The sequence below is a fragment of the Rousettus aegyptiacus genome, unplaced genomic scaffold (genome assembly GCF_014176215.1).
Source record: "Rousettus aegyptiacus isolate mRouAeg1 unplaced genomic scaffold, mRouAeg1.p scaffold_m13_p_6, whole genome shotgun sequence".
NCBI classification, from domain to species: domain Eukaryota; kingdom Metazoa; phylum Chordata; class Mammalia; order Chiroptera; family Pteropodidae; genus Rousettus; species Rousettus aegyptiacus.
In genome coordinates this window covers 94,500,941-94,527,352 of record NW_023416309.1, presented here as the reverse complement: position 1 = coordinate 94,527,352, position 26,412 = coordinate 94,500,941, and the positions used below count along the sequence as shown (strand labels likewise).

The 26,412-nt window shown below is 57.1% G+C and overlaps 1 protein-coding gene across 11 annotated transcripts in view; it reads left to right on the top strand.

Annotated features, from left to right (window-relative positions):
- The window catches only part of CACNA1G (calcium voltage-gated channel subunit alpha1 G), a 62,548-nt gene that overhangs the window by 28,173 nt on the left and 7,963 nt on the right, over window positions 1–26,412 (top strand). For 2 of the 11 annotated variants that reach the window (XM_036222907.1, XM_036222911.1), the window contains exons 10-32: window positions 1,385–1,536; window positions 2,344–2,529; window positions 2,615–2,729; window positions 2,811–2,966; window positions 5,783–5,851; window positions 7,337–7,421; window positions 7,508–7,701; window positions 8,505–8,936; window positions 9,822–9,922; window positions 10,135–10,258; window positions 12,074–12,142; window positions 12,275–12,459; window positions 13,352–13,478; window positions 15,005–15,130; window positions 15,676–15,765; window positions 16,333–16,525; window positions 18,410–18,463; window positions 23,597–23,748; window positions 24,456–24,565; window positions 25,314–25,447; window positions 25,746–25,816; window positions 25,957–26,035; window positions 26,127–26,248. In XM_036222907.1, coding sequence (XP_036078800.1) covers window positions 1,385–1,536; window positions 2,344–2,529; window positions 2,615–2,729; window positions 2,811–2,966; window positions 5,783–5,851; window positions 7,337–7,421; window positions 7,508–7,701; window positions 8,505–8,936; window positions 9,822–9,922; window positions 10,135–10,258; window positions 12,074–12,142; window positions 12,275–12,459; window positions 13,352–13,478; window positions 15,005–15,130; window positions 15,676–15,765; window positions 16,333–16,525; window positions 18,410–18,463; window positions 23,597–23,748; window positions 24,456–24,565; window positions 25,314–25,447; window positions 25,746–25,816; window positions 25,957–26,035; window positions 26,127–26,248 — 3,126 coding nt within the window. Of the gene's footprint in view, window positions 1–1,384; window positions 1,537–2,343; window positions 2,530–2,614; window positions 2,730–2,810; window positions 2,967–5,782; window positions 5,852–7,336; window positions 7,422–7,507; window positions 7,702–8,504; window positions 8,937–9,821; window positions 9,923–10,134; window positions 10,259–12,073; window positions 12,143–12,274; window positions 12,460–13,351; window positions 13,479–15,004; window positions 15,131–15,675; window positions 15,766–16,332; window positions 16,547–18,409; window positions 18,464–23,596; window positions 23,749–24,455; window positions 24,566–25,313; window positions 25,448–25,745; window positions 25,817–25,956; window positions 26,036–26,126; window positions 26,249–26,412 lie in introns of all 11 variants that reach the window. The other 9 variants (XM_036222906.1, XM_036222910.1, XM_036222908.1 and 6 more) reach the window with 6 other exon arrangements.

Genomic DNA, 26,412 nt, shown 5'->3' with positions numbered 1-26,412 from the left:
TGAGTGGTCAAACACCCTAACAGGTGGACAATGGGCTCCAATGAGACAGTCGTCTCCACCTTGAATCCCTAGCCCAGCCACACCCCTTCCTTTCTCCCCAAAGAGCTCATTTTCTTGTGCTCTACCTGTACTGCCTTCCCCTCCCCTCTGCTCGGAGAGACCCCACTCGCCCTTCAGAGTTCGCTTCAAGTGCTGGCTCCTATGACTTTCCCAGTGTGCTCTTCCTTCACCGTCTGTCCCCAAACTCCTGGATTTACTGTCTGGATAATTTATTTTGTCATTGAAGCATCTAAGGCCTCTTGTGGTTATCCAGCTGTTTTGTGTATATACAACTTGTTTTCAGCTAGATGCTGAGCTCCTGGGGTCAGGGAACGTGGCTGGCATGTTTTTATAGCCCCTTTAATACTTGGAGCATTGCTAGGCATGCTGTAGGCATCTAATACTGAAAAGAGGAAGAAGGTAAGGAGGTGAATAGTGAGCTGGAATGGCAGATGAGATTGCGTCTGTTAGTAGTTCTGATGACCTCACTAGGATGTGTCCTTGGTTCTAATCCCAGACCCTGGGTCGGAGCGAAATAATAATTGCCTCCAGTGTTTTATCTGACCAGAGAAGTTGAGGCTCTTGCTGAAGGTCTCACAGTGAGTTAATAGGACAGGCTGAGAGTTAACCCAGATAGCAGCTCCAGGAGCCTTCTCATCTGTGGTAAAACCCTTCCTGGGGTTTCTCTTCTGCCCATCAGCATGTCATGTATATATGCATGCATTTGTGTGTGTGTGTGTGTGGATTTGTGTGTGTTTGTACATGTGTATGCTTGTTTGTGTGTATATGTATGTTTGTGTATGTGCATGTATCTGGAAGGAAGCAGTGTAGCCAACAGTTGTCCAAGAGAAGGCTGTGACAAGTCCACAGAGTAATTGTAGAGCACACGTAACTTTGTGTGTGGCTCTGTGACTGGCATGCATGTGAGGCCTTGGCAATTGCCCAGTGACGTGGGCCAGCATCATTGCACTGCTGGCTTGGGCCCACTAAGCTGACCTGGCAGCACAAGACAAGATGAGTCTTGAAGCTCCCAGCAGGAGGTGGGCAGAACTCACAGAATGGGCCCCTGGTGAGCCTGTGGCCCCAGGATCTGAGACCCAGAGCCAGGAATGGCAGGGGACTGAGGAGCTGAGGTTTTGTGTTGTGGCTGCCCCTCAGTGCATTCCCTCATGGACCTTTTACGGGAGGGTCTTCCCCATGAGCCTGAGCATCCAGCACCACCCTGGCCCCCTCCCCCAGCTCGCTGTTCCTGCTCCTTCTCTCCCTATGGCCCCCTGTTCGGGAGGACTGGGATGAGGGGCTCGGGGACAAGCCATGGCTGCTTCACGCCTGCCCTGCCCTCCAGCCCGAGGAGCTTACCAACGCCCTGGAAATCAGCAACATCGTCTTCACCAGCCTCTTTGCCCTGGAGATGCTGCTGAAGCTGCTTGTCTACGGTCCCTTCGGCTACATCAAGAACCCCTACAACATCTTCGATGGCGTCATCGTTGTAATCAGGTATGGCTGCGCCTTCATTGCCTCTAGCCTGAGGAACGCCCGGGGGAGGATTGGGGTGAGGAGCCACTCAGCCTATACCTCTGGGGTGAAGGGGTCTGGAGTCAGGCCCCACTGACCCACAGACCCTCCTACCCCTGCACAGCTGGGGAATCTTTGGGCCCACCATGCTCCACTCCACCCTCTCTCTTGGCCCTACCTTGCTCAAGAGGAACTTGGCCTCACATCTCCTTTGGCCGGTCCTCTCTGTAGTCTCCTCTCCCCACTTCTCGTCCTCGACCTCACGCAGGCCTGGGTGGGTGAGGATTGGGGAGTTTGCCTTGGAGAGGAGTTAGAGGAGGTATGAGGCCCAGGCAGCTGTCCCTACTTGTAAAGTGCTGGGAAACCGTTTCAGATGTCGGCAGCTTGCTTTAGGATTTCCTAGATCCCGGGAAAGTGCTCCATTCTCCCAGGCCTAGGCCCAGGAGAACCGCATTATTGCTTTTTGGATTGGCTTTAGATTTCATTAAAAGAGAACAAAGCAAATATTCCATAACTTGATGCTGTTGCATTGGCTGGATTGAGGAAGGGCCGTCCTTTGCCAGGATATGGTCTCTGGCCTGAAGGAGAGAGTGGAGAGGGCTAGAGCCAGCACCCAGATCCTTGCCATCTTGAAGGCTCCCGCCTGGAGTCCTGAGGGCCAGTCTGTGCACCACTCCTTTAGGATGTGCTGGCCAGTTCAGGCCCCCAGGTGCTGCTGATCCCTTGCAAAGGGAGGAGCAGGCAGAGGGTGAGCGTGCAGCGGGCTCAGGCTCCCTGCCCCCCTTGCAGTGTGTGGGAGATCGTGGGCCAGCAGGGGGGCGGCCTGTCGGTGCTGCGGACCTTCCGCCTGATGCGGGTGCTGAAGCTGGTGCGCTTCCTGCCGGCGCTGCAGCGGCAGCTCGTGGTGCTTATGAAGACCATGGACAACGTGGCCACCTTCTGCATGCTGCTCATGCTCTTCATCTTCATCTTCAGGTGAGGGCAGGTGCCAGCTGGGAGAAGGGTCTCAGGGGCAGGGTTGCTGGGGCCTGACCCCACCTCGTGACTCCTGTGTCTTCAGCATCCTGGGCATGCATCTCTTTGGCTGCAAATTTGCATCTGAGCGAGACGGGGACACGCTGCCGGACCGAAAGAATTTTGACTCCCTGCTCTGGGCCATCGTCACCGTCTTTCAGGTGCGAGGGAAACAGGGCAGGGTGGGTGGGGGTGGTGGGGTGCCCTTGGTAAAAGCCCTGACGCCCATCCTCTGCCTGCAGATCCTGACCCAGGAGGACTGGAACAAGGTGCTCTACAACGGAATGGCCTCCACGTCGTCCTGGGCTGCCCTTTACTTCATTGCCCTCATGACCTTTGGCAACTATGTGCTCTTTAACCTGCTCGTTGCCATTCTGGTGGAGGGCTTCCAGGCTGAGGTAACCCCCCGCCCGCAGCAGTCCACTTCTACGAGGAATTGGCTCCCTGCTTGCACTTTGGTGGCCTGGGAGGTCCCGCAGGAAGTGCCCTTCAGACTTGGTGGGGGGACTAGAGGTGGGAGGCTCTGGTCTAGGGCAGCCCTTCAGCACTTTGGGTACCGGGTGGTTGTGAGGGTCCTTGGGTCCTGGGTTAGCTGCTGAGTGGGCTTCCTCATCAAAGTTGGCTAGACCTTTCCCCAGAGAGCTAGAAGAGTGTTGGCACACAGTGCAGCTGGATCCCTGAGAACAGGTGCTCTTGGGGGACACATCTGAGCTGAAGGGTGGGGGAAACTCGTATGCGAGTCATCTGAGCTCTGGCTGAACTGATGAAGATGCCACCAGGGCCCGGGCAGGGCTGAGCTGCCCAGAGTGAGAAATGAGCCCAATTAGCTGCAGGCATGGCAGAGATGAGCGTCCTATTTCCAGCCCAGGCTCCATCACCTTCGTCACAGTCAGCGTCATCAATTAATATTGATTTACATTGATCCTGCCCTTGCTTTGCCAGGATACAACCTCTGCCTGAAGGGCTGCACCCCCCTCCTCTCCCTCAGCTCTGCCCCTCTTCCCACCCCAGCCCTAGCCCAGTGCCTTGCACAGGGCAGGTTGACCCAACCTAGAAATGCTCCAGGTTGGACGTGGAGAAGCTCTTGGTCCAGTTCTCTCTGGGTGACCCGGATGGAAACTCCCGCTGCGGCCTGGTCTATAAATACTCGGCACATGGTGGAAAAACAAAAATCTATTTTCCGCCTCTTTCCCAGCCTTGTGAGGGAGGGCTGTTCCCCGAGGGCCGGGCTGGGCTGGTGGGGTGCGGGGGCCTCCGTCCCGCACCGGCCTTTTCCCGCTTCTGCTGTAGTTGCCCATGGTCGCATTTCCTCCCCCCGAGTGACAGCGAGGGCAGCTGGTGGGGGCGAGCCCTGCCTTGGTGGTGGCTGGGCCTATGGTAGGAGGGAGGGTCGCCGGTGCTCTCCCTGGGACAGGACACTTATTTGGGGCCTCCTTGGGGCCTGAAGGTTTAAGGGGTGCCATTGTGCTCCCACGGGATCCAGGATCTCTATGGAGACCCACCACTCTCAGTCACTCTCTGGGCCTGTGACAGGAGGAACTGAGTGGGACTGTAGGTCCTTCAGCCCCTTCCAGCTCCTGACAACTGATATTCTCTCAGAAAAATTCCTGTGGAACCCTGGAGGGAAATGGAAAATACCCCAGGCCTACTCCTCTCCCCTCAGCAGCCATTCGGCCACTTCGGTGGTCCTGGAGGCGCCCAGAACAGACAGCCCCCTCCCCACCACTGGCTTTTTCAGCAAACACCTTGTTAAATCAAGTGCCATAGAACCAGCCTGGTTGCTAGGCAGCAGAAAAGTCTATGCGTGGGAATAAGAGCAACCTGGCCCTCAGGCCTGGCCTGGTCATTCTGGCCCTGCTGGGGGCCTGCAGCTGTCTCAGCCTAAGGCGTCAGCCAGGACCTAGGGCCATACTCTCCTCAACCTTCAGAGTACAAGTGACTACAGGGAGGGTCTCACTCAGGGCATGATGCTTTGGGTCCAGGGTAGGATGGAGAAAGGATTTCAGGATTAATACCCCCCCTCCATGGGGGTGGGCAATGGCATGGCCATGAAGTGTTTTGAGAGGGGCTGGACCAGCTGCTCACTGTCCTTCATGTGGCGAGCCAACATCGAGGGGTGGGAGTGGGGGCAAGGGGTGGCCACTCAGTATTAGTGACTTGGATACCTCCAGAGGCACCTGTTCTCTTCTGTATGGAGCTTCAGGGAGTTGTACCTGTGGCTGTGAGGGAGCCCCACAACCTGGCAGGAGAGGCTGGTTCTTGGTGTTGTAATGGCATGAGGCCACCTACCTCAGTGGAGGAAGTGGCCACCCCCATTTTGTTGGGTGTCATCAGCAGGAGGCCTCAAGAGTGGCCCCCTGCAGGCCTTGCCTCCCTGCCAAGAGGTAGGAGGAGGTGGCTAAGGGGATGGGGCCAGCTGGCTCTTGATTTCCCAACTTGCAGGGGGCAGTGCCCTGAATCCCTGCATATTTATCATCCACGCACTTAATTAAATGAACAGGCAGCAGGCCCTGTGTGAGGCCATTAATTAATATTAAACAACATCATAGCCATCATCCCAGTGTTACTTGTCACATCCCATCCCAGTTGGAGCAGCCAGACCTGTACTGATTGGGAGAGATGCAAGCAGAGCATATGGGAGTTAGGAGGCCTGCGCCCGTTCCTGACCTTGTCTCCTCCTTAGCCTCTGACTTCGATCTACTCCTTCCCACCCTCCTTGCCCATTCTCCCAGCCAGGAAGTGGGGGGAGCTGGAGACTTGATTTTGAGGCCCAGACGCACTTCCTATTCTTTGCGTGACTTGGGTAATTTTCTTAATTTCTCCAAACCTTGGGTGCCTCCTCTAAGGTGGTGCTGGCAGTCCCCGCTTCCCACCTTGCAAGGAAGCGAGCTGGTGTTAATGAAGCAGCCGGCCACCCGGCAAACCCCAGTGAATGGTAGCTGTTATTAGGATTATCTGGGGCTTGATCTCCTTTCCTGCCCTTGTTCCCATCTTCCTGGTGTGGCCTCCTCCGCCCTCACCCTTCAGATTCATTCTGGCCTGAGGGCCTATGGTTGAATTCTGGAAGGCCTTCTCCTCCCACCCCTGTGTCTTGTTTCCCTTGCTGTCGGGTTTGCATCCCTCCTTTTCTTCATCCTCTTTGGACAATGCTGATGTTTGAGAGCCTGAGCGCCTGTGACCAGCGCCCGTCCCCTGCCTTCCCCTCTCCCTGTAGGAAATCAGCAAACGGGAAGATGCGAGTGGACAGTTAAGCTGTATTCAGCTGCCTGTCGACTCCCAGGGGGTAGGTACGCGACCATGAGTCGGCATGACCCCCGTGCCCTGTGCCCCCTCCACTTCGCCTCCCGCCTCCATGTCTCTGTGCTCGTGTTCACGCTCAGCTGCTGTGCAACCTGTGGTCGCCGTGGTGGTCCTTGGTGTTGTGGGCTGGCTTCGATTTTAAGTCCCTTCCCCCTTGAGAACATTGAGGGGAGGAGCCTCCTTGCCTCTGCCCCCATCAACCTGCAAAGGGCGCATTCTCATCCTTGACAGACTGGTGGATGGAGGGAGAAGGAAGGGACTTAGAATCCTCTGTGTGCACGTGTGTGGTACACCGCGTGTGCGTGCCTATGCGGAGGGCCCCTAGGAGTCCCAGTTACTGGGTCTCAGTGGAGTTGGGATCTGTGGCCATAGACTGTGCTCCCCCATCTCTCTCCCTTCCCCCTTGCCCTGAGCCCCTGTTGGAGACCCCACAGGCTGCCTCAGCTCAGGACAAGTCTTTGGAGGGGGTGCAAATGGCTCTTGACAGAATGTGCCAGAATTTTAAATCCATTTTCCAGTCGCTGGCTCCTTGACCACCCAGGAGGTCCAGCAGACATTTCGGGGCACACTCCTCCTCTGGCCCTCACACTGAGCCTGTGCCCTGCTGTTTCCTGCACTGGCACCAGAATTTGGGTGAAGTCAGGATTCTTGCAGGACCCCACAGTGCTGTATATCCCGAGCAGCCCCCTGGAGATCCCACTTGATAATTAAAGGCCTCGTTAGGGACGTAAACTGAGTTAATGAAAATGATCCCCTGAGATGCCAATTACGCAATATTTATGTCCTTATCGAAAGTAGCAATCAAGTATTTTTTAATAACTTCTTGAGGAGAAGTGTGTAATTACTGGGGAACCTACTGACCTGCTAAGAAGGAAGAAAAAACTGTCCCAGAGACAGGGAGACAGGTAAAAATGGGGCCAGGGGAGGGGCAGGGGCTTGGGGAAGATGGAGGGAGAAGCGGAGGGACCCAAGTGGCGTCCTTGGGCTGAGCTGCTCTGTCTGGGGTCTTTCAATTTCCTTCTGGGGTCCTCGGATCTGAGGCTTGGGGAGGGCAGCCATGGAGGGAGAGCAGAGGGTACAAGTGGCCTTTGGAACTGAGGCTCTAGTGACTACTTTACTCAGATCCCCAGCTCCCTCGGGCCTGTGCCACCCACCCGCCTGGTTTTCCCCGTTCCCCTTAGCCATTCTTAGAGCCAGTCCCAGCCAGGCTGGTTGTGCTGTGGGCTCTGGGGTTAGCAGTGGCTTCTCTGAGGTGCGGCTGGTGGGAGGCAGAGGTGTTGAGGGCCCTGGGGAGCTCTGGGCCCCAAGCCTGGGTGATCTGGTTTACTCCCGTGCATGTCTCGTGCCGTGGTTGCTGGTTTCCGTGGCCTACATGTAGTGTGTGCGTGTGAAGACAGGGAGACCTCCAGCCATCCCACTGACCCCTACCCAGTCAGGTCGCTAATGGCCTGCTGCTCTCCCACCCTAGGGAGATGCCACCAAGTCGGAGTCAGAGCCTGATTTCTTCTCACCCAGCTTGGATGGCGACAGGGACAGGAAGAAGCGCTTTGCCTGTGAGTCTCTATCCTGGGCGGGGGTGCGGCCCTCCGTCTTGGGCCAGCCTTGAGTAGACTCAGGGTCTCCCTGTCTCTCCCTGCAGTGGTGTCCCTGGGAGAGCATCCAGAGCTGCGGAGGAGCCTGTTGCCACCCCTTATCATCCACACGGCTGCCACACCCATGTCCCTGCCCAAGAGCTCCAGCACCGGCTTGGCAGAGGCCCTGGGCCCTGCCTCCCGCCGCACCAGCAGCAGCGGGTCAGCTGAGCCAGGGGCGGCCCATGAGATGAAGTCACCGGTAGGGGTGCCTGTGGGTGCCCAACTGTGGGAGACGTGAGGACGTCAGGAGGGGAGAGAGGATGGGCGTGGGCAGGCCCAGGAAGACACCCTTGAGCCATGGGCTGGACAAGCCACAGGCGGGTCAGTGAGGGCTGGCATTTTAGGCGGTGGAGGAGGCCTAGCCTTGAGTTCGAATCCTGCTTCTTTTGTTTCCTGAGTGACCTTGAGTGAGACTCAACCTCTGAGCCTCCTCTACAAAGTGAGGGGTCCTTACCTCCTCAATACCTCACCGCAGTAATAGCAACCCCCATCCGGTCACTGATTCTGGGCCAGATACCTTTCTAGACACTGCTCAGAAGTGTTCTAGAAACATTTAATCCTCACAGCAACCCTATGAGGTAGGTACTGTTACTGTCCCCATTTTACAGATGGAGATTGGCATCTCAGGTTGCCTAAGTGATGTGCGGGAAGCTCTGAAGTAAGCAGGTGACAGAGCCAGCATTTTAACTCAGGAGGCTGGTGTCAGGGCCCCCGCTCCGGCCATTATTTTATACTGCCACTCAGCTATAAGTGTCGTATCTATTTATGACACTACGGATGAGGAACTGAGGTTCAGAGAGGTTTAGTAACTTGCCCAAGGTCACACAGCTGGTTGGAGTAAGCCAGGACCTAAAGCCAGGCATCCAAGACCAGAGCTCCTGTTTGTCATGTCTCTACACCTGATGTGAGGCCAGGGGGCCTCACAGGAGGCAGGGTGCATGTGGGGGGTACAGGGCTGCATGGCCCCAGCTGAGACCACCCTTTCCTCTGCTTGCCCCTCAGCCGAGTGCCCGTAGCTCTCCACATAGCCCCTGGAGTGCGGCGAGCAGCTGGACCAGCAGGCGCTCCAGCCGGAACAGCCTGGGCCGTGCGTCCAGCCTGAAGCGGAGGAGCCCGAGCGGGGAGCGCCGGTCCCTGTTGTCGGGCGAGGGCCAAGAGAGCCAGGACGAGGAGGAGAGCTCGGAAGAGGAGCGAGCCAGCCCAGTGGGCAGCGACCGTCGCCACGGGGGCTCCCTGGAGCGGGAAGCCAAGAGCTCCTTTGACCTGCCAGACACACTGCAGGTGCCCGGGTTGCACCACACGGCCAGTGGCCGCAGCTCAGCCTCTGAGCACCAGGACTGCAATGGCAAGTCGACTCCAGGGCACCTGGCTCGAAGCCTGCGGCCCGATGACCCCCCACTGGATGGAGATGATGGCGATGACGAGGGCAACCTGGTGAGGCTCCTGTGGGCACAGTGACATTGAGCAAGGGGAGCTGTGCCCAGCCTGGGACAAGGCCGGACAACCCCTCCCAGCTCTGTGGCCTTCAGGAAGTTACCATTATTCCCAAGGAATCTCAGGGGTGCCAGCCCTGGAGGCTGAGCTCCGAACACCCCCCTTTCCCCCTCTATTCTCCCTGCCTAGCCCCAGATCCTCATCATGCCTGGTGCTGTGGCTCTGAGGTCCTTGGTGGATATGAATAGTTTTAGGCAGATGTCTATGAATCTTTCATGGCACTCCCCCTGTGACTCAGAAGGACCCATCACTCATCTCTCCAAACTAATGCCCTCTCCTGTCCCCCTCTCTCATCTCGACTTCATCACAACCTTGACTTCACACTCGCCCCTGCCCATTACCCCTCCCCCAGTCCTCGGCCACCACCTTTAACCCTGGGATGGGCACAGGGTCCTGGGACCTCCAGGTTAGCATGTAAGGAGAAAGGGCCAGTGTCTCCTCATCCCCGGTGTGTCTTTGAATAGACAACTGTGATGGGTACAGTGTTTGATAATTGATGTGGCTTCCAAGCCCAGCAGGATGGGAAGGAGGGAGGACAAGTGGGGGCTGGGCTGGAAGTAGAGATGGGAGAAGAGTGGAGAGCTTGGGAGAGTGGGGAGAGGGCGCAAGGGAGGAGGGGGAGATGAAGCACATTAGGTATGCTCAGGGGACAAGAGGGGGCTAAGAGGGACATGGGGAGGTGGTTTTAGACATACAGGAAGAGAAGCAAGGCAGAGAGCTGGAAGGGCGTAGACAAGGAGTGAGGGCCACAGAACTGCTAAGAAAGTGAGAGATGGGGAACTCGGCGGCCTGGCCCCGTTCACAACTCTGGTGACCCTTCTGCAGAGCAAAGGGGAACGGATGAGAGCGTGGATCCGAGCCCGGCTCCCTGCCTGCTGTCGTGAGCGAGACTCTTGGTCTGCCTACATCTTCCCTCCTCAGTCAAGGTAAACAGGGATCCCCTGGCCTGGGCTCCAACCTCTCCTGCTCGTGGGAAATTGTGCCGTGATGCTGATGCCAGAGTGTCCCCTGACATGGGAGTGTGTGAGAGAGGGGCCTCAGGTGGGGAGGACCCAGGAGAGGTAGGGGCCGTGAGGCGATGCCTCTCACTGCTGCACTGCCTGCCTCCTGCTCAGCCTTGGCCTCTGTCCTGGAGCAGGTTCCGCCTCCTCTGTCACCGGATCATCACGCACAAGATGTTCGACCATGTGGTCCTTGTCATCATCTTCCTCAACTGTATCACCATCGCCATGGAACGCCCCAAGATCGACCCGCACAGTGCTGTGAGTCCCTGGGACTACACACAGTGGCTGTTGAGTGCCTGCTCTGTGCCAGGCCCCTCCTGGGTTAGCAAGCAGGGCGGGCGAGGAGGCCCAGAAAGACACAGAGGGAGGGAGCCAGGACTCCCCCTTAGGTCTCCCTGACACCCACCCTTGCAACTGGCACCCCGGGATGCCTCCTGTGTCCCTCTCCTGCCTCCATCTCCCTTCTGCGATACACCAGCCCAGCTGAGGGAGTGGGCCCTGCTTCTTACCTGGGTGAAAAGTGAGCTTCGTCGCACCCTGGCTATTTGCAGGCGGCGTGTTCTCGTGAGCCAGAGACTTGTGAGGCCCCTGTGTGAGTCGGTGAGTGTTGGGATGATGCGAACAGCGAGACTGGCCCCGGTTGGGCAGAGCAATCGTGCCGCCCCTGCTCCTGGCAAAGGGTCTCAGTTTCACCCATGACCCACACACTGCAGGGGGAGACATCTCACCCAGCCTGCCCCATGGGCAATGCAGAGGGGGAGAGGGAAGCTGCTCTGGCTCCTCTTGGTCCTGCCAGGTCATAAACAAGTAGGTTTTCAGGAGCGTTAGGGGGGACGTTGGTCATGTCCTCTTGGCTGTGAACCTGTCAGTCTTTCTCTGAAGAAGAGGAGTGGCTAGAGGCCTGAGTACCTGAACATACTTGCGGGGGCCCAACCTCTTCGGGTGGGCCCGGCTGTTCTGGGAGCTCTCTCTCCCCAGCCTGGCATCGTAGCCTCTCCCTCTGAAAATGATTCCAGTCCAAGAAGGGTGGGTGGGGGGTGGCTCTGTCGCCCGTCACGGCATCTCGCACCACGCGCCTGGAGGTGGCCCCCGGCCCCTCCTTCGCTGCCTCCACACTGTGCATTGTTCAGATTTCGGTGCTGCTGGGGCGTCTGGTTTCCATTCGGGCGGGCTCCAGCCAGGCCAGGGTGGGGATGGAGTGCCCAGGAAGAGTGGCGCGGAGGAGCGTCGCATTAGAGACCCCAATCCCTGGGCCTGTGCGGGTCGCACTGGCCTCTTTGTTTGCCTCCTGCCCGGGGCCCTGCCGCACAGCTCTCTGCCGCCGTCACCACGTCTCTCTCCCCATATTTCCACTCAGCTCCTGTATCTCTAGCTGTCATATGCATGGTCCTCTCTTTCTCTTTTCTCTGTTTCTCACTCTCTCTGACACCCGTGCTCTGCCTGCTGCCCCTCCAGCTCCCTACACCCCTCTCTCAGCCAACCAGCAATGGAATCAGCCCACAGATATCAGGGGACGGGTCCGTCTTCTTTCCCTTCCTGCCCCAGACTGTGCCCAGCATGAATGCGCAGCCTGTACTCAGGGCCCCAGCTTGCCCTGCAGCTCCATTTCTGGGGCACACAGCAGGAACACGAGTCCATGGAGCAGAGAGGAGAGTAGAATGGGGGGGGGGGAGGGTCAGAGATCAAGTTAAATTCTGCCCCAGTTTTAAGAAAGAAATCAGGAGAAGGCCTAAGATAGGGGAGTTAGGTGGCAGCACTGTGGTGGGATCCTCTCCCCCTCCAGGCCACCCTGGGGAGGCGTGGGAGGAAGTTCTGTTCAGGGCAGGGATGTAAGTGAGACAGGGGGCCTGGCACTGGCGTGTGTGTGTGTGTGCGTGTGTGTGTGTGTGTGTGTGCGTGTGAGTGAGATGGTGGCGGGGAGAGGGGGAGAGGAGATTGTCTACCTTGTCGGGGAGGGAAGGGGTCATTTTCCTGAGTCAAATGCTGGCAGCAGTTCCTGGCGTCTGTATGCAGAGCAGACCTGGCCCGAGGAGGGGGCCCTGGTGGGCAACACCTGGCCGCTCTCTCTTGCAGGAACGCATCTTCCTGACCCTCTCCAATTACGTCTTCACTGCAGTCTTTCTGGCAGAGATGACTGTGAAGGTGATGGGGGAGTTGGCGCTGGTTCGGGGCTGTCTGGTTCCTGGTGGGGGTGGAGAGGACGGGCCGCAGTGGAGGGCGGGTTTGGGAACCGCAGGGAGGTGGCGGTGGCGGTGACGTCCTGGGCATCCCTAGGTGGTGGCGCTGGGCTGGTGCTTTGGGGAGCAGGCGTACCTGCGAAGCAGCTGGAATGTGCTGGACGGGCTGCTGGTGCTCATCTCCATCATCGACATCCTGGTGTCCCTGGTCTCCGACAGCGGCACCAAGATCCTCGGCATGCTGAGGGTGCTGCGGCTGCTGCGGACCCTGCGCCCGCTCAGGTGCGCCCAGCTAGGCGTCCCCCACAGGGACACCCCCAACGACCAGCTCCCCACGACGGAGCAGGAGCCCTACTTGCCCCTGATTCCTGCCTGTGACCCCCACAAGGAACCCCGTCATCGGTCGGTTTAAACTATGGGCCTAGGGATTTCTGTCCTTGGGCACCCCCCCGCTCAGTGACACTCCCCACGGGACACACTGCGCCCCTGGCCTTGTGCAGGGCACAATGCAAGGGGCCGTAGGCAAGGCCTCACAGCCTTCAGCCGGAGCCTCCCTTAGGTGGTGCCCTCGGGGGTGACACTCAGCCGTCCCCAGTGTCCCCAGCGAGGTAACAGACTCCTTTCCCTTCTTTCCCCACCTTCGCACCCCTCTCAGGGGCCACTCGCCAGATCTAGCAGGGGTCTGTGCTCAGGAAACCCGCCCCAACGAGGCGGCCACTCCCCGCCCCCCCCCACCCCAGAGTCAGAGCTCGGACGGGGATGTGGGGGGGGGGTGGCATGGTGACGTGACTGACCAGCGGTGGCAATCCCCCGGCCCCTCCCCTCCCTGCCCGGCTCCCGCATGCTCCCTACACGTGTAACCTCACGACACACTGCCTTACCACGTCCCTGGGGAGCACCCCCTTGTGAGTTGAACCCCACCCGGCCCTATTAGGTAATCCTTTGACATCCCAGGAGTGGAGGTGAGGGCGGGGATGGGGGTGTCTGCTTCCCATTTTGAGAGATTATGGGTGGGAATCCCTGGAAAAGAGGACCGCTCTGCACAGCCGGCCCGGAAAGCCAGCCTCTTCCTTCAGCCAGAGCCTGGGACTAGGACCACAGAGCCAAGATCGAGGGGGCAGGGACAGGGCAGTGTCCAAACTGGGAAATCCTCCTTACCTCCCTCCTTCCCCAGGGTGATCAGCCGGGCACAGGGCCTGAAGCTGGTGGTGGAGACGCTGATGTCCTCGCTGAAGCCCATTGGCAACATTGTGGTCATCTGTTGTGCCTTCTTCATCATTTTTGGCATCCTGGGGGTGCAGGTTTGTGGGGGCCTGGGGATCAACTATCAGCAAAAGCCTGAGGAGTGGCCTTCTCGGCCACTAAACCGCTGCTGTCTTTATTTCAGAAAGAAATAAATGGGGAAATTCCCTTTAGATTTTAGGCCTCAGGTCCCTTTGCCTCCCGGGAACTTTACTGAAAACTGGGAGCCTGGAAGAGAGCCCCTAAGGGGACAAGCGCCTCAGAAAGGCTTCTGACCTGCGATGGCTTTGGGCTGCTGTTCTGCCCCGCTCACACACTATATTCCTGAGTGCAGACATTGGCACTGGCCCACAGTCTGCTCCAGGATCCCTTCCCTGCCTTTCCTGCGAAGGGGGTGGGCTGCAAGCCAGGCTGGGGGATCCAGGGCCCAGACAGCTGGGCCAGGTTAGCGGAGTGCTGGCAGGCAGGCTGGTGCAGACCCCAGATGAGGCGGGAAGTGGGGGCTCCAGGGGAAACTTGGCCACTGGCCCAGGGAGGGAACTTGGTGTGGAAGGAAAAAGGGCAGGAGCTGCCTGCAGGATTCAGAGGCACCTCCGGGAACTCCTCCACCCTGGTCTTCCCGAGCCCCTGGCTCCAGCTGTGTTAGCTGCAGGGAAGACAGCTGGCTACTCTGGCATCAGGGGAGCTCCTGGGTGGCTCCCCCATCCCTCCCCCTTCCTTTGACTTCCTGGGGCGTCCTCTCCGTCTTGGGACGGGGTGAGGGCTCTTCTGGGTTCCTAGAATTCCCTAGCCCCAGGCCTCTACTGGGGTATAGTTGCCAAGGCTGTGCAGCGCCTCCCGTAAGCCCAGTGCCCACTTCCTTCCCTTTCTTCCTGGCCTCCTTGGGTGAGTAGAGGGAACCATTGTTCAGCCCAGTCCCGGGTTCTTCCAGTGGACTTAGGTCTGTCCCGAGCAGCTGCCCAAGCCCCCTGGTCCTCCTAACCCTCAAATCCCCTCCCCATCCACAGGCATAGCCTGGTCTCTTCTGGGACGAGGGTGAGCTTTCTAGTCACAGACCTGAGTTAAAGCCCCCTTTCTGCCACCTACTGGTTATACGACCTTAGTGAGTCAATTCACTTCTCTGAGCCTCAGTTTTCCTCCTCCACAGAATGGGGTCAGTAATATCTAGCCTTAAACCAGATCACTTGGCCCCTCTTCAGAGTGTCTGATTCAGTGGAGCTGGGGTGCATTTCTAGCATATTCCCAGATGATAATGATGCCGTCCCAAAGACCCCACTTGGGAAGCCACCGGCTTACCCCTTTGTAGAAAACAAATGGCTTTTCTCCTTCTATATATTTTCGGCACCCGTCCCATGACCTCTCCTCCCCTTTCTAGGGCTCTGCTCCAAGGAGCGCAGAAGAAGGGGTGCCTTAAGGGAAGGTTCCCCGATTTGACTGATCCCAAGGCTGAGTGCTCCACCCTCACTCAGGATGTGCTCGGAGCTCTCAGGCCCCAGGGCTGCTGCAGGGGAGATGGGGCGGGGGAGTTCTGGGCCTCCTGGGTCACAGCTCACTTCTCTCTGTCTCCTGGTTCATGTGTGTCCAGCTCTTCAAAGGGAAATTCTTCGTGTGCCAGGGCGAGGACACCAGGAACATCACCAACAAGTCTGACTGTGCTGAGGCCAGTTACCGGTGGGTCCGGCACAAGTACAACTTTGACAACCTTGGCCAGGTGAGCCCCAGGCTCTGAGGTGGGGGTAGGAGTGATGGCAGGAGTCTTGAGAGGACAGAAGTTGGTGCTTAATGATGTCTGCAGGGCAACCGACTTGCCAGGGCCTCAGTATCATCACCTGGTAGATGGGTCCTAACGGTACTTGCTTGGAGGCTGAGAGTAGGTGTGCACTGAGATGATGTATGTTTGCTCAGCATGGTACAGAGTGAGGTGTCCTGTCAGGATGATTCCTTTTCGTACTCCACATGCACAGAAACGGAGAGATGTAGAAAATGAAGTTGTTTGTTCAGTTTTGCTTGTGTCTCCCTTCCCCACCCTGGTTTTGGTTTCCAGATTTCAGAGGGTCTGATCATTTCCCAGGGCTTCCCTGGCTTCATACTAGCCATGGAGCCCGAGGACAGAGAGCTTTCCTGGGGCCTGGAGTGTGAGTCTAGCCTCACCTCTGAAGGGCTGGGGTCCCCCATGCTGTGGCCAGGGAGTGCTTCAAGGACAGGTGGTGGGTGGTTCAGCCACACATCCTAGATTCCTCTTCGCCCCTCCTCTAGGCCCTGATGTCCCTGTTCGTGCTGGCCTCCAAGGATGGTTGGGTAGACATCATGTACGACGGGCTGGATGCTGTGGGTGTGGACCAGCAGGTAGGGCTGGACCCATCTTTGAGCTCAGGTCCCTCAGAATGGGCCGACTCCAGGCATGATGGGTGCAGGCACTGGACATAAAGGGAGCAAGGCAGGTAGGCAAAATGCTATCAAAGAGGCATCACCTCTTACAGCAGAGGCTGCATCTGGTAGCCCGAGGGCCAAATCCAGGCATGTTTTATTGGCTTGCAACATGTTTAATTTTTAAATTAGTGGTGAACACGGAAAAATTGATGAATTTCACATGAAAATCCAGATTTGGGCCTGCTCATGAGAAATCCAAAGATCTGGGACAGAGATCCCGGGTTTGCGTTCCTCAGGGTAGGAGTCAGCTGGAGCAAGGAAGCCACTGCCCTTTCAGACAGAGCCACTCTCCACTTTGCCGCAATCCCCAACCCTCCCTGCTGCCTAATAGTAAACCCGCGTGGTTCATTTACATCACCAGCTGGGTCACTCTAGCTCATTGAGTTTGTGGGCCCCGTCTTAAAGGACCCCGGCGATGGGGCAGCGCCTGAGGCAGTCCCCCGTGGGCTGATGGCTCCCCCTGTCCTTCCTGCTCCCTGCCAGCCCATCATGAACCACAACCCCTGGATGCTGCTGTACTTCATCTCGTTCCTGCTCATTGTGGCCTTCTTTGTTCTGAACATGTTTGTGGGAGTGGTGGTGGAGAACTTCCACAAGTGTCGCCAGCACCAGGAAGAGGAGGAGGCCCGGCGGCGGGAGGAGAAGCGTCTGCGAAGACTGGAGAAAAAGAGAAGGAGTAAGGAGAAGCAGATGGCTGGTCGGTAGTCTTTCCACATCTCTCTGAGTCGTGCTTGACCTTGGTCTTGCGACTGTAGGGGGTGAGGGGTTGGGGTGAGGGGCGGGGAGAAGATACTCTCCCCGCTCCTCACCTCCCTCCCCCTAAGAGCATGTCAGCCTTTAGAGCCCGCATGAAGCAGACCAGTTCAGCCCCGTAGGGGAGGGGGGGCTCCCCCCACCCTGCGGGGCTCCTGGGTCTCGGCATCATACTCTCCAGATGATTCCAGGTGGGAGTAATGCGCAGCCTCTCCCAGCTCAACTCTCAGAGGAGCCTCGTGGGCTGGGACGCCCGGGCAGGTGTCCAGAGACCCAGGGATTGACCCAGGTGCCAGCCTTGCCTGCCCCAGGGTTGGCAAGCAAGCATCTTGAACCTGTGCCTGCCTAGTGTCTGTAGCTGCTCAGTAGGACCTCAGCAGAGGCTGCAAATGGACAGCAGAATGAGAGGACCCCAGACCCACTTTCCCTTCCTCTCTAGCAAAACTCCCTGGCTTCCTGACTGTCATTTGTTGGCCAAGTTGTAAAACAACAGCAACAAACACCTCCCCTGACTCAGAGAAGGCCCGAGGTCACGGGAACTCTAAGTACGTGACTTCCTGGCCTTAGAGCCTTCAGCCTCCTTACCTGCGCTATCCAACATCTCTTGGCATTGGCTGGGTGAGGCCCTCATCCTGTACCTCCCCGCACTCTTCTGCCATGGGAGAGCTGAGACTAAGCAAAAAGACACATGATTACAGGAAGGATGCAAGAGAAGCGACAGGTGCAGGAGCCCCTTTGTTTTTTGGTGTCTCCAGGTGTGTTTGCACCTGTCTCCCTGCCTTCAGGGCTCCTGCCTGTCTGGTTCTTGATAAACTCCGTGACTCTCTCTTTCTGTCACTGCCCACGTTTCTCTAAGTGTCTCTTTGTGTGGGTTTCTCTAAGCCTTTGTGTGTCTGTCTCTGTTTGGTCTGCGGGTTTCCCTTCCTCTCTTCACCTTTTCACAAACCGTCTTCCTTAACGCCGATAAGATGTGTGCAGTGCTCTGAGTTTTCTCTTTGGTTTGTTGAAATGTGAGTACCACCAAACGGGTTAGGGGCTGCGGTATACTCTCTCACCCCTCTGCCCCTGCTCTAGCTCCTGCTGCCTGGGAGGGGCACCTGGAGTGAGCGGAGAGAGTGTGGGAGTGGGTGAGGGTGGGACAGAGCCAATGTGCCCTCTGAGAGGTGGGGGCTGCTCAAGGCGGGGGTTGAGGGGATACTGGCCTCTGGGCAGCAGTGAGTGATGCAGCTGTCTATGTCCCACATCCTAATATCTGCGCCCCAGGCGTCCTGCGCAGCTCTGGGGCAGGGGTCCCATCTGGGCTCTCCATGTGGAAGTCTGAAGCTGAGCAGGCGCACTCTCCCCAGCAGCCGTGCTCCTACCCCTGCTCCATCCGTCCTCCCCTCTTTGCAGTCTGCCATCTCTGCAGGGCATCTGCAGATGGAATTCTTTTGGCAGGAGGTACTTGTGGCCCTGCCTGACCAGCTGGCTCCCCTTCTGGGGTCTGTAGCTGTCTCAGGTGCTGCTGAGGCTGTGGCGTGGGTAGGAGTGGACATCTGTTTAGTGACAGGCTGCCTGCCCCTCCCTGTGCCTCCAACTCCCTGTCCCTGTGACCCTGATGAGTTGGCTGAATTGCTCATCTTCCTCAAGTGCCCTGTGCCCCAAATTTGGGGCTGGACACTCAGGACCGGCCACCAGTGCTCACAATGCTCATTGCACCCCATTCATAGGCAGTGAGGGTTGGAGCCGAGGGGGAGCAAGCTGCTGAGGGGGCCCTGCCCAGCTGCCTGGTCCGGCCAGTGACCAATGTCGTGTTTCGTTCTTTTAGATCTAATGCTGGACGATGTAATTGCTTCCGGCAGCTCAGCCAGCGCGGCGCCAGGTACTGCGTCTGGGGTTGTGGGTTCCAGGGCGTGCCCTGGGGGTAGTCAGGCCCTGCCTGCCCCCAGGCCTGCCTTATGCCTGCGGGGACATCCTCTTTGCTCCCTCTCCATGGCTCATTGATTCTATTCTCTTGGGGTGAGAGGGCGAGGGTCCCTGGGGTGCTGGGCTCTGTCATTCCACGGACCTGTGCTACGCTGGATGGGAGGTGAGGGCCTCAGCATTCCCCTCCCTCGGACACCTCTTGAAGGACCCACCTTCTCTTCTAAGGCTTCCAAGACCCGAGGTTCCAGCACCCCGTGCCTCTTCCCACTCCTGCTCCTCTTCCTAGGTCACACTGTTCGATTATTAGTGCTGCAAATCTCTCCTGTCTCCTTTTGTCTGAAAGGGAGACTTTGATCCAAGTAAGCAGGATGAGAGGAGCAGAGAAGGGAAGGATTTGTTTTAAAAATGTAACGATGAATAATTGAACAGACTCATTAATAGTCAAGTAATCTCAGTGGCCACGTCATTGCCACAAACTGCAGAAATTGGGAATCAAAGGCCTGAATTAGCCATAAGCTTCTCCATAAAACTGAAGATTTGGGAGTGAGTTGGTTCCTTCTCTTCGAGGGCCATGTCTCTGGGAAGGCCCTCCTGGTCCTGTCCTCCCCTGGTCCTTCAGCCCCTGCCCCTCCCAACACGGCCCCCAGAAGGAGGTTCTGAGAATCTGGGACATGGCTGTGGGACATCAGAGGGCACTCTGATGTCGCCACGCAGTGGTTCCCAACCTGTTCGTCCCCAAGGGCCCCCCTTATCATCTCTAGCAAACCCCACATTTTAAAAGACTGTCTTTGAAGTTAAGAGCACTTCAATAATGAGTTCGTTTCACTATTTTTACTAATCAAAGGCACACGTAATTGCTAATCAGAGCTTCTGAGCTGCAGAAGGTTTCACACTGAAGGACGACAAAAAAAAAAAAAGAGAGAGAGAGAAAGACTATTTTGCCGTTAAATTTGTCTGTGGGGTCTTAACACAGACATATGTGTATGCTTTCTTTTAAGCTTTTAGAAATATTGAAAAGGACGTAAGGACCCCATGTGGCTGCCTTCTCAGGCTGCTGAGGGCTTAGGACTTCAGGCTGGGACCACTGTGCGCGGCCTTTCTCCCCAGAAGCCAGCCTCTGGCAGGTGCTGCCCTTTGGGTGTTGGGCTGTCTGATCTATGGGGGCTCAGGAGTGCCCCTGAGCCACCATTTTGGAGGTCATCTCTGAGGCCCTAGGTGGATTGATGTCTACTGTCCCCATGGTGCTGAGCTCTGGAGTTTGGCATTGAGAGACCGTCTCTCTGGGGCTCGGTCATCTCCAGCTAGTCTGTGTCTGGATTGCCTGGCTCCCACGTCTTTTCGTCAGGCTGTATTGCAAACTCCTGATGTGTTGGGGTTGAGGAGAAGGTGGGAGGAAGTGGCCTTCATCTTTTCCCTGTGAGTTCACCTGGTCTGTAGACTGAAGTGTCCACACACACACACACTCACCCCAAAACATAATCCTAGCACAGGGCTGGCCCACAGAAGCTTCTCTACCGAGAACCAACACATGCAGACGTTCATGGCCCCCAAGATCTCCTCCTCACACACCCACTCAATGCTAAACACTCTCGTTACTCTTATACTGCACTCCCATTCTGGGGACTTTCTGCCAGGCTCCTGTTGGCACGTGCAAGTACGTACACCGATTACAATAGTGTGTCTTACTTTTCCAGCTGGTCATGAGCACTCAGAACCCAAAGAGGGGCTCAGATCGTCTTGTATCCCTCCTCCCCAGACCTGGTGTTCTACGTGCTCTATTCCAGAGCTTTCCAAACCTCAGTGTGCATAAGAATTACCTGGTGTTCTACGTGCTCTATACCAGAGCTTTCCAAACCTCGGTGTGCATAAGAATTACTCAGGGACCATATTAAAACCCAGATTCCTGAGCCCCGCCTAAAAATACTTACGGCGTGCTCTAGGGTAGAGTGTGAGCACTTGTATTTTCAATCAGCTCCCAGGGCTGGTGGTGCTGGTACACTGGCCTACCCAACAGTGTCGTGGAGATGAAGTCACACTCCCTAGTCTGGGGCTACAGGAATCAAACATGCTTCACACCTCCTTGCTAGTACCACATCCACCCAGTACTGTCCCCAGCTGGAGGGGTGTGGCCAGACCAGGGAGAGGAAGAGGGGAAAAGGCTTTGGTTATCAGGGGAATGGGCCTGACCAGACAGACACCTGGGTCCAGCCCAGGAGATCAGGTCAATCCCAAGTGACCACTTGGGCTCTGGCACCACCTCCATTTCCATGGTCACCTGTGGCACCTACCTCTACTCGCCCTCTCTCCTTGCATTGGGACCCAGTGATCAGGCCTGGCTTCTTCAGATGACCATGTAGCCTCCACCATAGGGGCCTGTGTTCCTCCCTCCTGCCTACTCCCTGCCAGTCTCCTTTGCAAACCCTCTGCCCTGGCCGCGCCTCGGGCTCTCAGTGACCCCTACTAACTCACTGCGCCTGCTGCCCTCACTCACAGCCTCACACCCTTCCTGAACCTTCTCCTCTGCTCCTGCCCCTGGCTGGGGCTGGGAAGTCCTGGGGTACCCTTCTCCCCACTGTCTGACTCTGGTATTTTCTCTGCCTAAGGTAGCTCATTCTGGTGGGAAGCAGGGAGATGGGCCACGGCTGTCAACAAGCAGTGACCACTGGTCCAGGCCCTTCCTGGGCAACAGCTGGAGTTCTTGGAGCGGCAGATCACACAAGGCCCCTCTCTTCTGGGGGGAGTGGGTCTCTAGATTTTCTCTGAGCTTAGGTGCTGCCTATAAAACCAGGTCTGGGGAGCAGCAAGGGGCAGCATCACCCAGAGCCCAACGGCAAGGGCCTTTGGGCAAGTTTTGAGGGTACTCTCTGGGCCAAAGCCCCAAGGCCTTGTGTGTAAGCCCACCTGGGGGCTGTAGAGGGACTCCTGGGAGTTTGGGTTCTTCCTTGGTCACTGTCTCGCAGTATATGGACGACTTGCTTTTTGCTAGCCTCATTCTCTCTGTAAAATAAAGGGGTTGGCCCAGGAGATGCTGATCAGATTGGCCCTGGTACACTTTGGACCTGTGCTCTAATAGATTTCCAGCAACCTCGGCACCTGCCGGTCTAGGGTGGGGGCCGGGGTGGAGGGGTATTTGTGCAGACCTCAGGGGCCTGGGGCTGGACCTGTTGCTGTGAACAGATGCCCTGCCTCAGTAGTCCTGCCCTCACCTTCTCTCTGGGCCACGTGGAGCACGTCCCTGGCCAGAAGGCAGAGGTGATAGTAGAGGCTTAATTGGGCCTGGGGCTGCCTCTATAGTCAGACGGGGTGAGAGAGGAGAGGGTGGCTCTCCCAGCCTCTCCTCTGCATTGTCTCAGCTAATAATGGGGCTAATAAGGAGCCGTTTTTTCTAACCTAATTGTATTCAAACATTTTAGTTAATTCTCCATTCATATTTTAGCATAATGGGATCTGGTGCTCTCGGCACTTATGGAGATTAATGCAGAGAAAGAGTTCCAGCTGCTAAGGCAACACAGGGCGACTAGCGCCCTCTGGTTCTTGTGGGTACTGAAGGAAGGAAGAGGCCGGCTTGCTTGGTCCGCCCTCCACCATGGCCCTGTGGATGACCCGAGGCCTCTCTCGTTGACCCCTGTCCCTGGCCTCTCCACGCCCACCCTCCTGGGGGTCAGGCGGGCGCGCCCGTGCAAACAAAGCCACAGTTAGCTGGCCCGTGTCTGAAAGCAAAAGGCTGGCCTAGCACTGTGTGGTGCACCAGAACATTCTGGACCTGCTGCCTCTTGGTTATCCACACCTCAAGGCCGATGCTGGAGAGTGGCATCTGGGCGAGGTTGTACGTGCAGCTCGTGGGCACTCTTCTTCCTTCGGCCTTTGGTGGGGGTCCACCCAGGTCGATCCTGCCTCAGTGTACCTCTGTTAAATAGTCCTCTGCATGGGAAAGGATAATTACATCGGAGCTGGCCTGGGCCCGAAGCTTCCTGCCGCCCCTGAGCCAGCCACCCTGGCACAGGCCTCAGAGGCTGCAGCCTTTGCTAGCTGGCTTTCGCCCTAGTCTTCCTGAAGGAGAAGGGCTGTCTGGGACCTGAGGCTTCCCCAGGCCTCCTGTGGGGAGCCTCCTTTTTTCTTTGTGGCTGCCTGGGAGACCAATCTGTCAACCACCCCCGGATGACATGTATCCCCAATTTGGCCTGGCCTTTCCTCGGTGCCTGGAGGAGGGGCCCTCTGCAATCTCCTGCCCCCAGATTCATTCTGCCTGCTTAGCAGGCCAACATTCTGGCACCATGATTTTTATAACTAAGTGGTTCACTAATTATAAGAGAAATATTGTGCCTCTGACAGATCTCAGACAGTGCTTCTAGCCCAGCCTGCAGTCTAATGCTACCCTGACACCCAGGAGCAGGCTGGGTGCTGCCTCATTAGAAACGGGGTGAGCCCTTCAAGTGTGGCCCTCCCAAATGAGTCTGAGACAGAGCAGAGCCCTGTGGCCTCCCCTCTCTCCTCCCCCATGTGAGGGAGCAGGAGGCCCAGGCCCTGCCCCTCCAGAGGCCCTCTGGGGGGTTGGTCAGTGCAGCCAGCCAAGAAGATGTCCAATTTCCAATCTCCGGTGTTATCGTCCAAATCTCAGCTCTGTGTAACCTCCGCTTCCCTCGAGCGCTGAGCTTGGTGAAGGAGCAAGAGCCCTCGCCTCTCTGTTGCTGGAGCTTCCTCTGAGCTCGATAAGACCGGTTGTTTTTCATCTTATTGATCTGGCCTCGCTGCGGAACTCCAAGTTGAGGGCATTATGAGGGACTGGTGGATTTTGGAGGCTGCCTCGGGGTGGGGGCTCACCTGGTATCTAATGTGGGTGGGGAGCTCTGCATGTCCTGGCCCCTTCTGCACCCAACTGTAGCCAGTAGAACAGATGCTTTGGAGGGGCATAACAAAGAGAGCTCCCCCTCCCCCTAAAAAAGGAAGTACGTGGAGGGCGAGGGGGCTGGTGACACTGGAATGTTTCAGCTTGGGGGGATAGAGGCTGGTGGCTGTGAGGACTTATGGGTGGAGGGGGCACAGGGGGCAAGGCCCAATGGCTGCCGTCCTCTCCTCCCCGCCCCACCAGAAGCCCAGTGCAAACCTTACTACTCGGACTACTCCCGCTTCCGGCTCCTCGTCCACCACTTGTGCACCAGTCACTACCTGGATCTCTTCATCACGGGTGTCATTGGGTTGAACGTGGTCACCATGGCCATGGAGCACTATCAGCAGCCCCAGGTAGGAGCGACTGGCCATCTGGGACTGCAGGGGTGAGGCTAACCCAGCCTGAGCTGGGTACTCTGCAGGGGTTCCTCTTGCACCCCTTGCAGCAGCACTTGGAGGTGGGTCTCCTCTTGGTTTTATGGATGAGGACACTGAGGCTCAGAGAGGCTAGTTGGCTGGGCCAAGGTCACACAGCTGGGAAGTGGAGGACCTGATTTCTTTATCCAGCACATATTTGAGTGCCTGCCCTGTGCTGAGTGCTGGACATTTGAGGGTAAAGAAGGCGGACCAGTGCCTGCCTTTCTGGACTTTAGATTCTAGTGAATGTCCAGCTCCAAAACTCACCAATGATCTTGCCACTTCTCAAGTTAGCCTCCACTGGCTGCCCTCTAGGCCTCAGTTTCCCCATCTCTAAAATAGGGACATGGAATTGGTAATGCACAAGGCCCCTCCCAGCTCTTGCATTCTGGTGCCTTCTAGCATTTTCATGTAGTCTCCTTACAATACCTCAAGGAGAGAAAGCCTTTGGTTCAAAGTCTGGATCATGCATATGAATGAGGACCCTACTCTGTTCTGTAGCCATTGGTCAGCCATCATGGCCAGAACAGAGAAGAAAGGTCCCTTGAGACTCACCTTGTCTCCAAGATCTGGGAGGTATAGGGGGAAGGGCAGGCATTGTCCCTGGGCCTTAGGGACCCTGCATCGTGCCCCATCCCTGCCAGATCCTGGACGAGGCTCTGAAGATCTGCAACTACATCTTCACTGTCATCTTCGTCTTAGAGTCAGTTTTCAAACTCGTGGCTTTTGGCTTCCGTCGTTTCTTCCAGGACAGGTAACAGAGAGGGGAGGGGGATGGGTAATGGAGGGGAGGGGTGCGTGAGAGGAGGGGAAGGGCGTGTCTCCGGGGTGTGGGGGGAATGGGGGAATACTGGGGAGGATTTAGTACCTGAAGACCTTTCTTGACTCCCGAGGTGCAGCCTCCACTCTAGGACCCACCCAGGGCTAATGGTGGGATGGGATGAGGGGCTTCCAGGGCCTGGGAGATGGAAGAGGAGGGAGGGAACCTGACAGGACAGGGCCTGGGGTACACTGGCAGCTGGAAACCAATGTGGCCTAGACGGGCTTAAGAGCACAGAGCCTGGAGCCAGACTTGCCTGGACCAGATCTGAATCCTGGCTCTACCACTTAGAAACTGGTGACCTTGGGTAAGTTATTTAATCTCTCTGTGCCTCAGTTTCCTCATCTATAAAATGAGAGATAGCAATGGTCTCCACATCACAGAGTTGTGAACAGTTTCTATTTCTAAAGCTTTTAAAATAGTGCTTGGCACATAGCAAACACCATATAAGTGCTAAATAAAAAAGTAAATGAATAAAAATAGAAAGCAGAGCCCCTCTACCTAAAGTCATAGCCCTGCCTCTGCCGCCATCTGGCTAAGTGACCGCAGACCAGCCATGCCTCCTCTGTAGGATGGGGAGGCTGGACCTGCTGACCTCCATCCTTCTCTCTATAACCACAACCGCCTCCTCCTTCGTAGCTCCCCAACCCCCACTCAGGGAACTGTGTCCCGGGCTTTCCAGGTGGAACCAGCTGGACCTGGCCATTGTGCTGCTGTCCATCATGGGCATCACGCTGGAGGAGATAGAGGTCAATGCCTCACTGCCCATCAACCCCACCATCATCCGTATCATGAGGGTGCTGCGCATTGCCCGAGGTCAGTGCCTAGCTCCTTGCCCACCACACCCACCCTTCCAGGGTGACTGGCCCTGGGAGAGATAGCAGGGCTCAGCTCTGCGGCTGGCCAGGGACTGGGTGGGTGTGGGTTCCTGTGGGTCTTTCTCACACTTCCGCCAAAGGGGAAGGCTGAGGCTAGGCTGAGGGTGGCGGTGGAGCCATGGCAGCCTGGCTGGCCAGGGCTGGCCATCCTACCCACCCCAGCCTTGACCCTGGCTCTACCAACCGTGTGACCTGGGACCCAGAGGGGCCAGCTCACGACTTTGTCCTTTCTGCAGTGCTAAAGCTGCTGAAGATGGCTGTGGGCATGCGGGCGCTGCTGGACACGGTGATGCAGGCCCTGCCCCAGGTAGCTGGGAGGTAGAGGTGGGTGGGAGGGGTCTTCTTGGGGAGGAGGGGGTGCTCTCCAAAGGGGCGTGGCGGGGGCGGCTCAGGGATGCTGGCTGGGAGACCGGCAGCGCCTTTTCCATTCTTTCTCCTCTTTTCCAGGTGGGGAACCTGGGACTTCTCTTCATGTTGTTGTTTTTCATCTTTGCAGCTCTGGGCGTGGAGCTCTTTGGAGACCTGGGTGAGTTGGGGTGGGGATGGTAGAGGAGCCGGGGCTGGGGACCCAAGGCCTCTGGGACTAACTCGGGCCTCTCTTCCCTTCCCCCCTTCAGAGTGTGACGAGACGCACCCCTGCGAGGGCCTGGGCCGACATGCCACCTTCCGGAACTTTGGCATGGCCTTCCTGACCCTCTTCCGAGTCTCCACAGGTGACAACTGGAATGGTATTATGAAGGTGAGAGCCCCCTGCGGTGGAATCCCCCTAGGGCTGGCTCAGACCCTAAAGAAACAGGCCTACTTCTTGAGCCAAGATTCCTTGGCAAGATGTGAATGAAAGCATGGGCCCTTCTATCTCCTGGGCCAGAACACTCTGGAATTCCTTCTCCCTGGGACATGCTC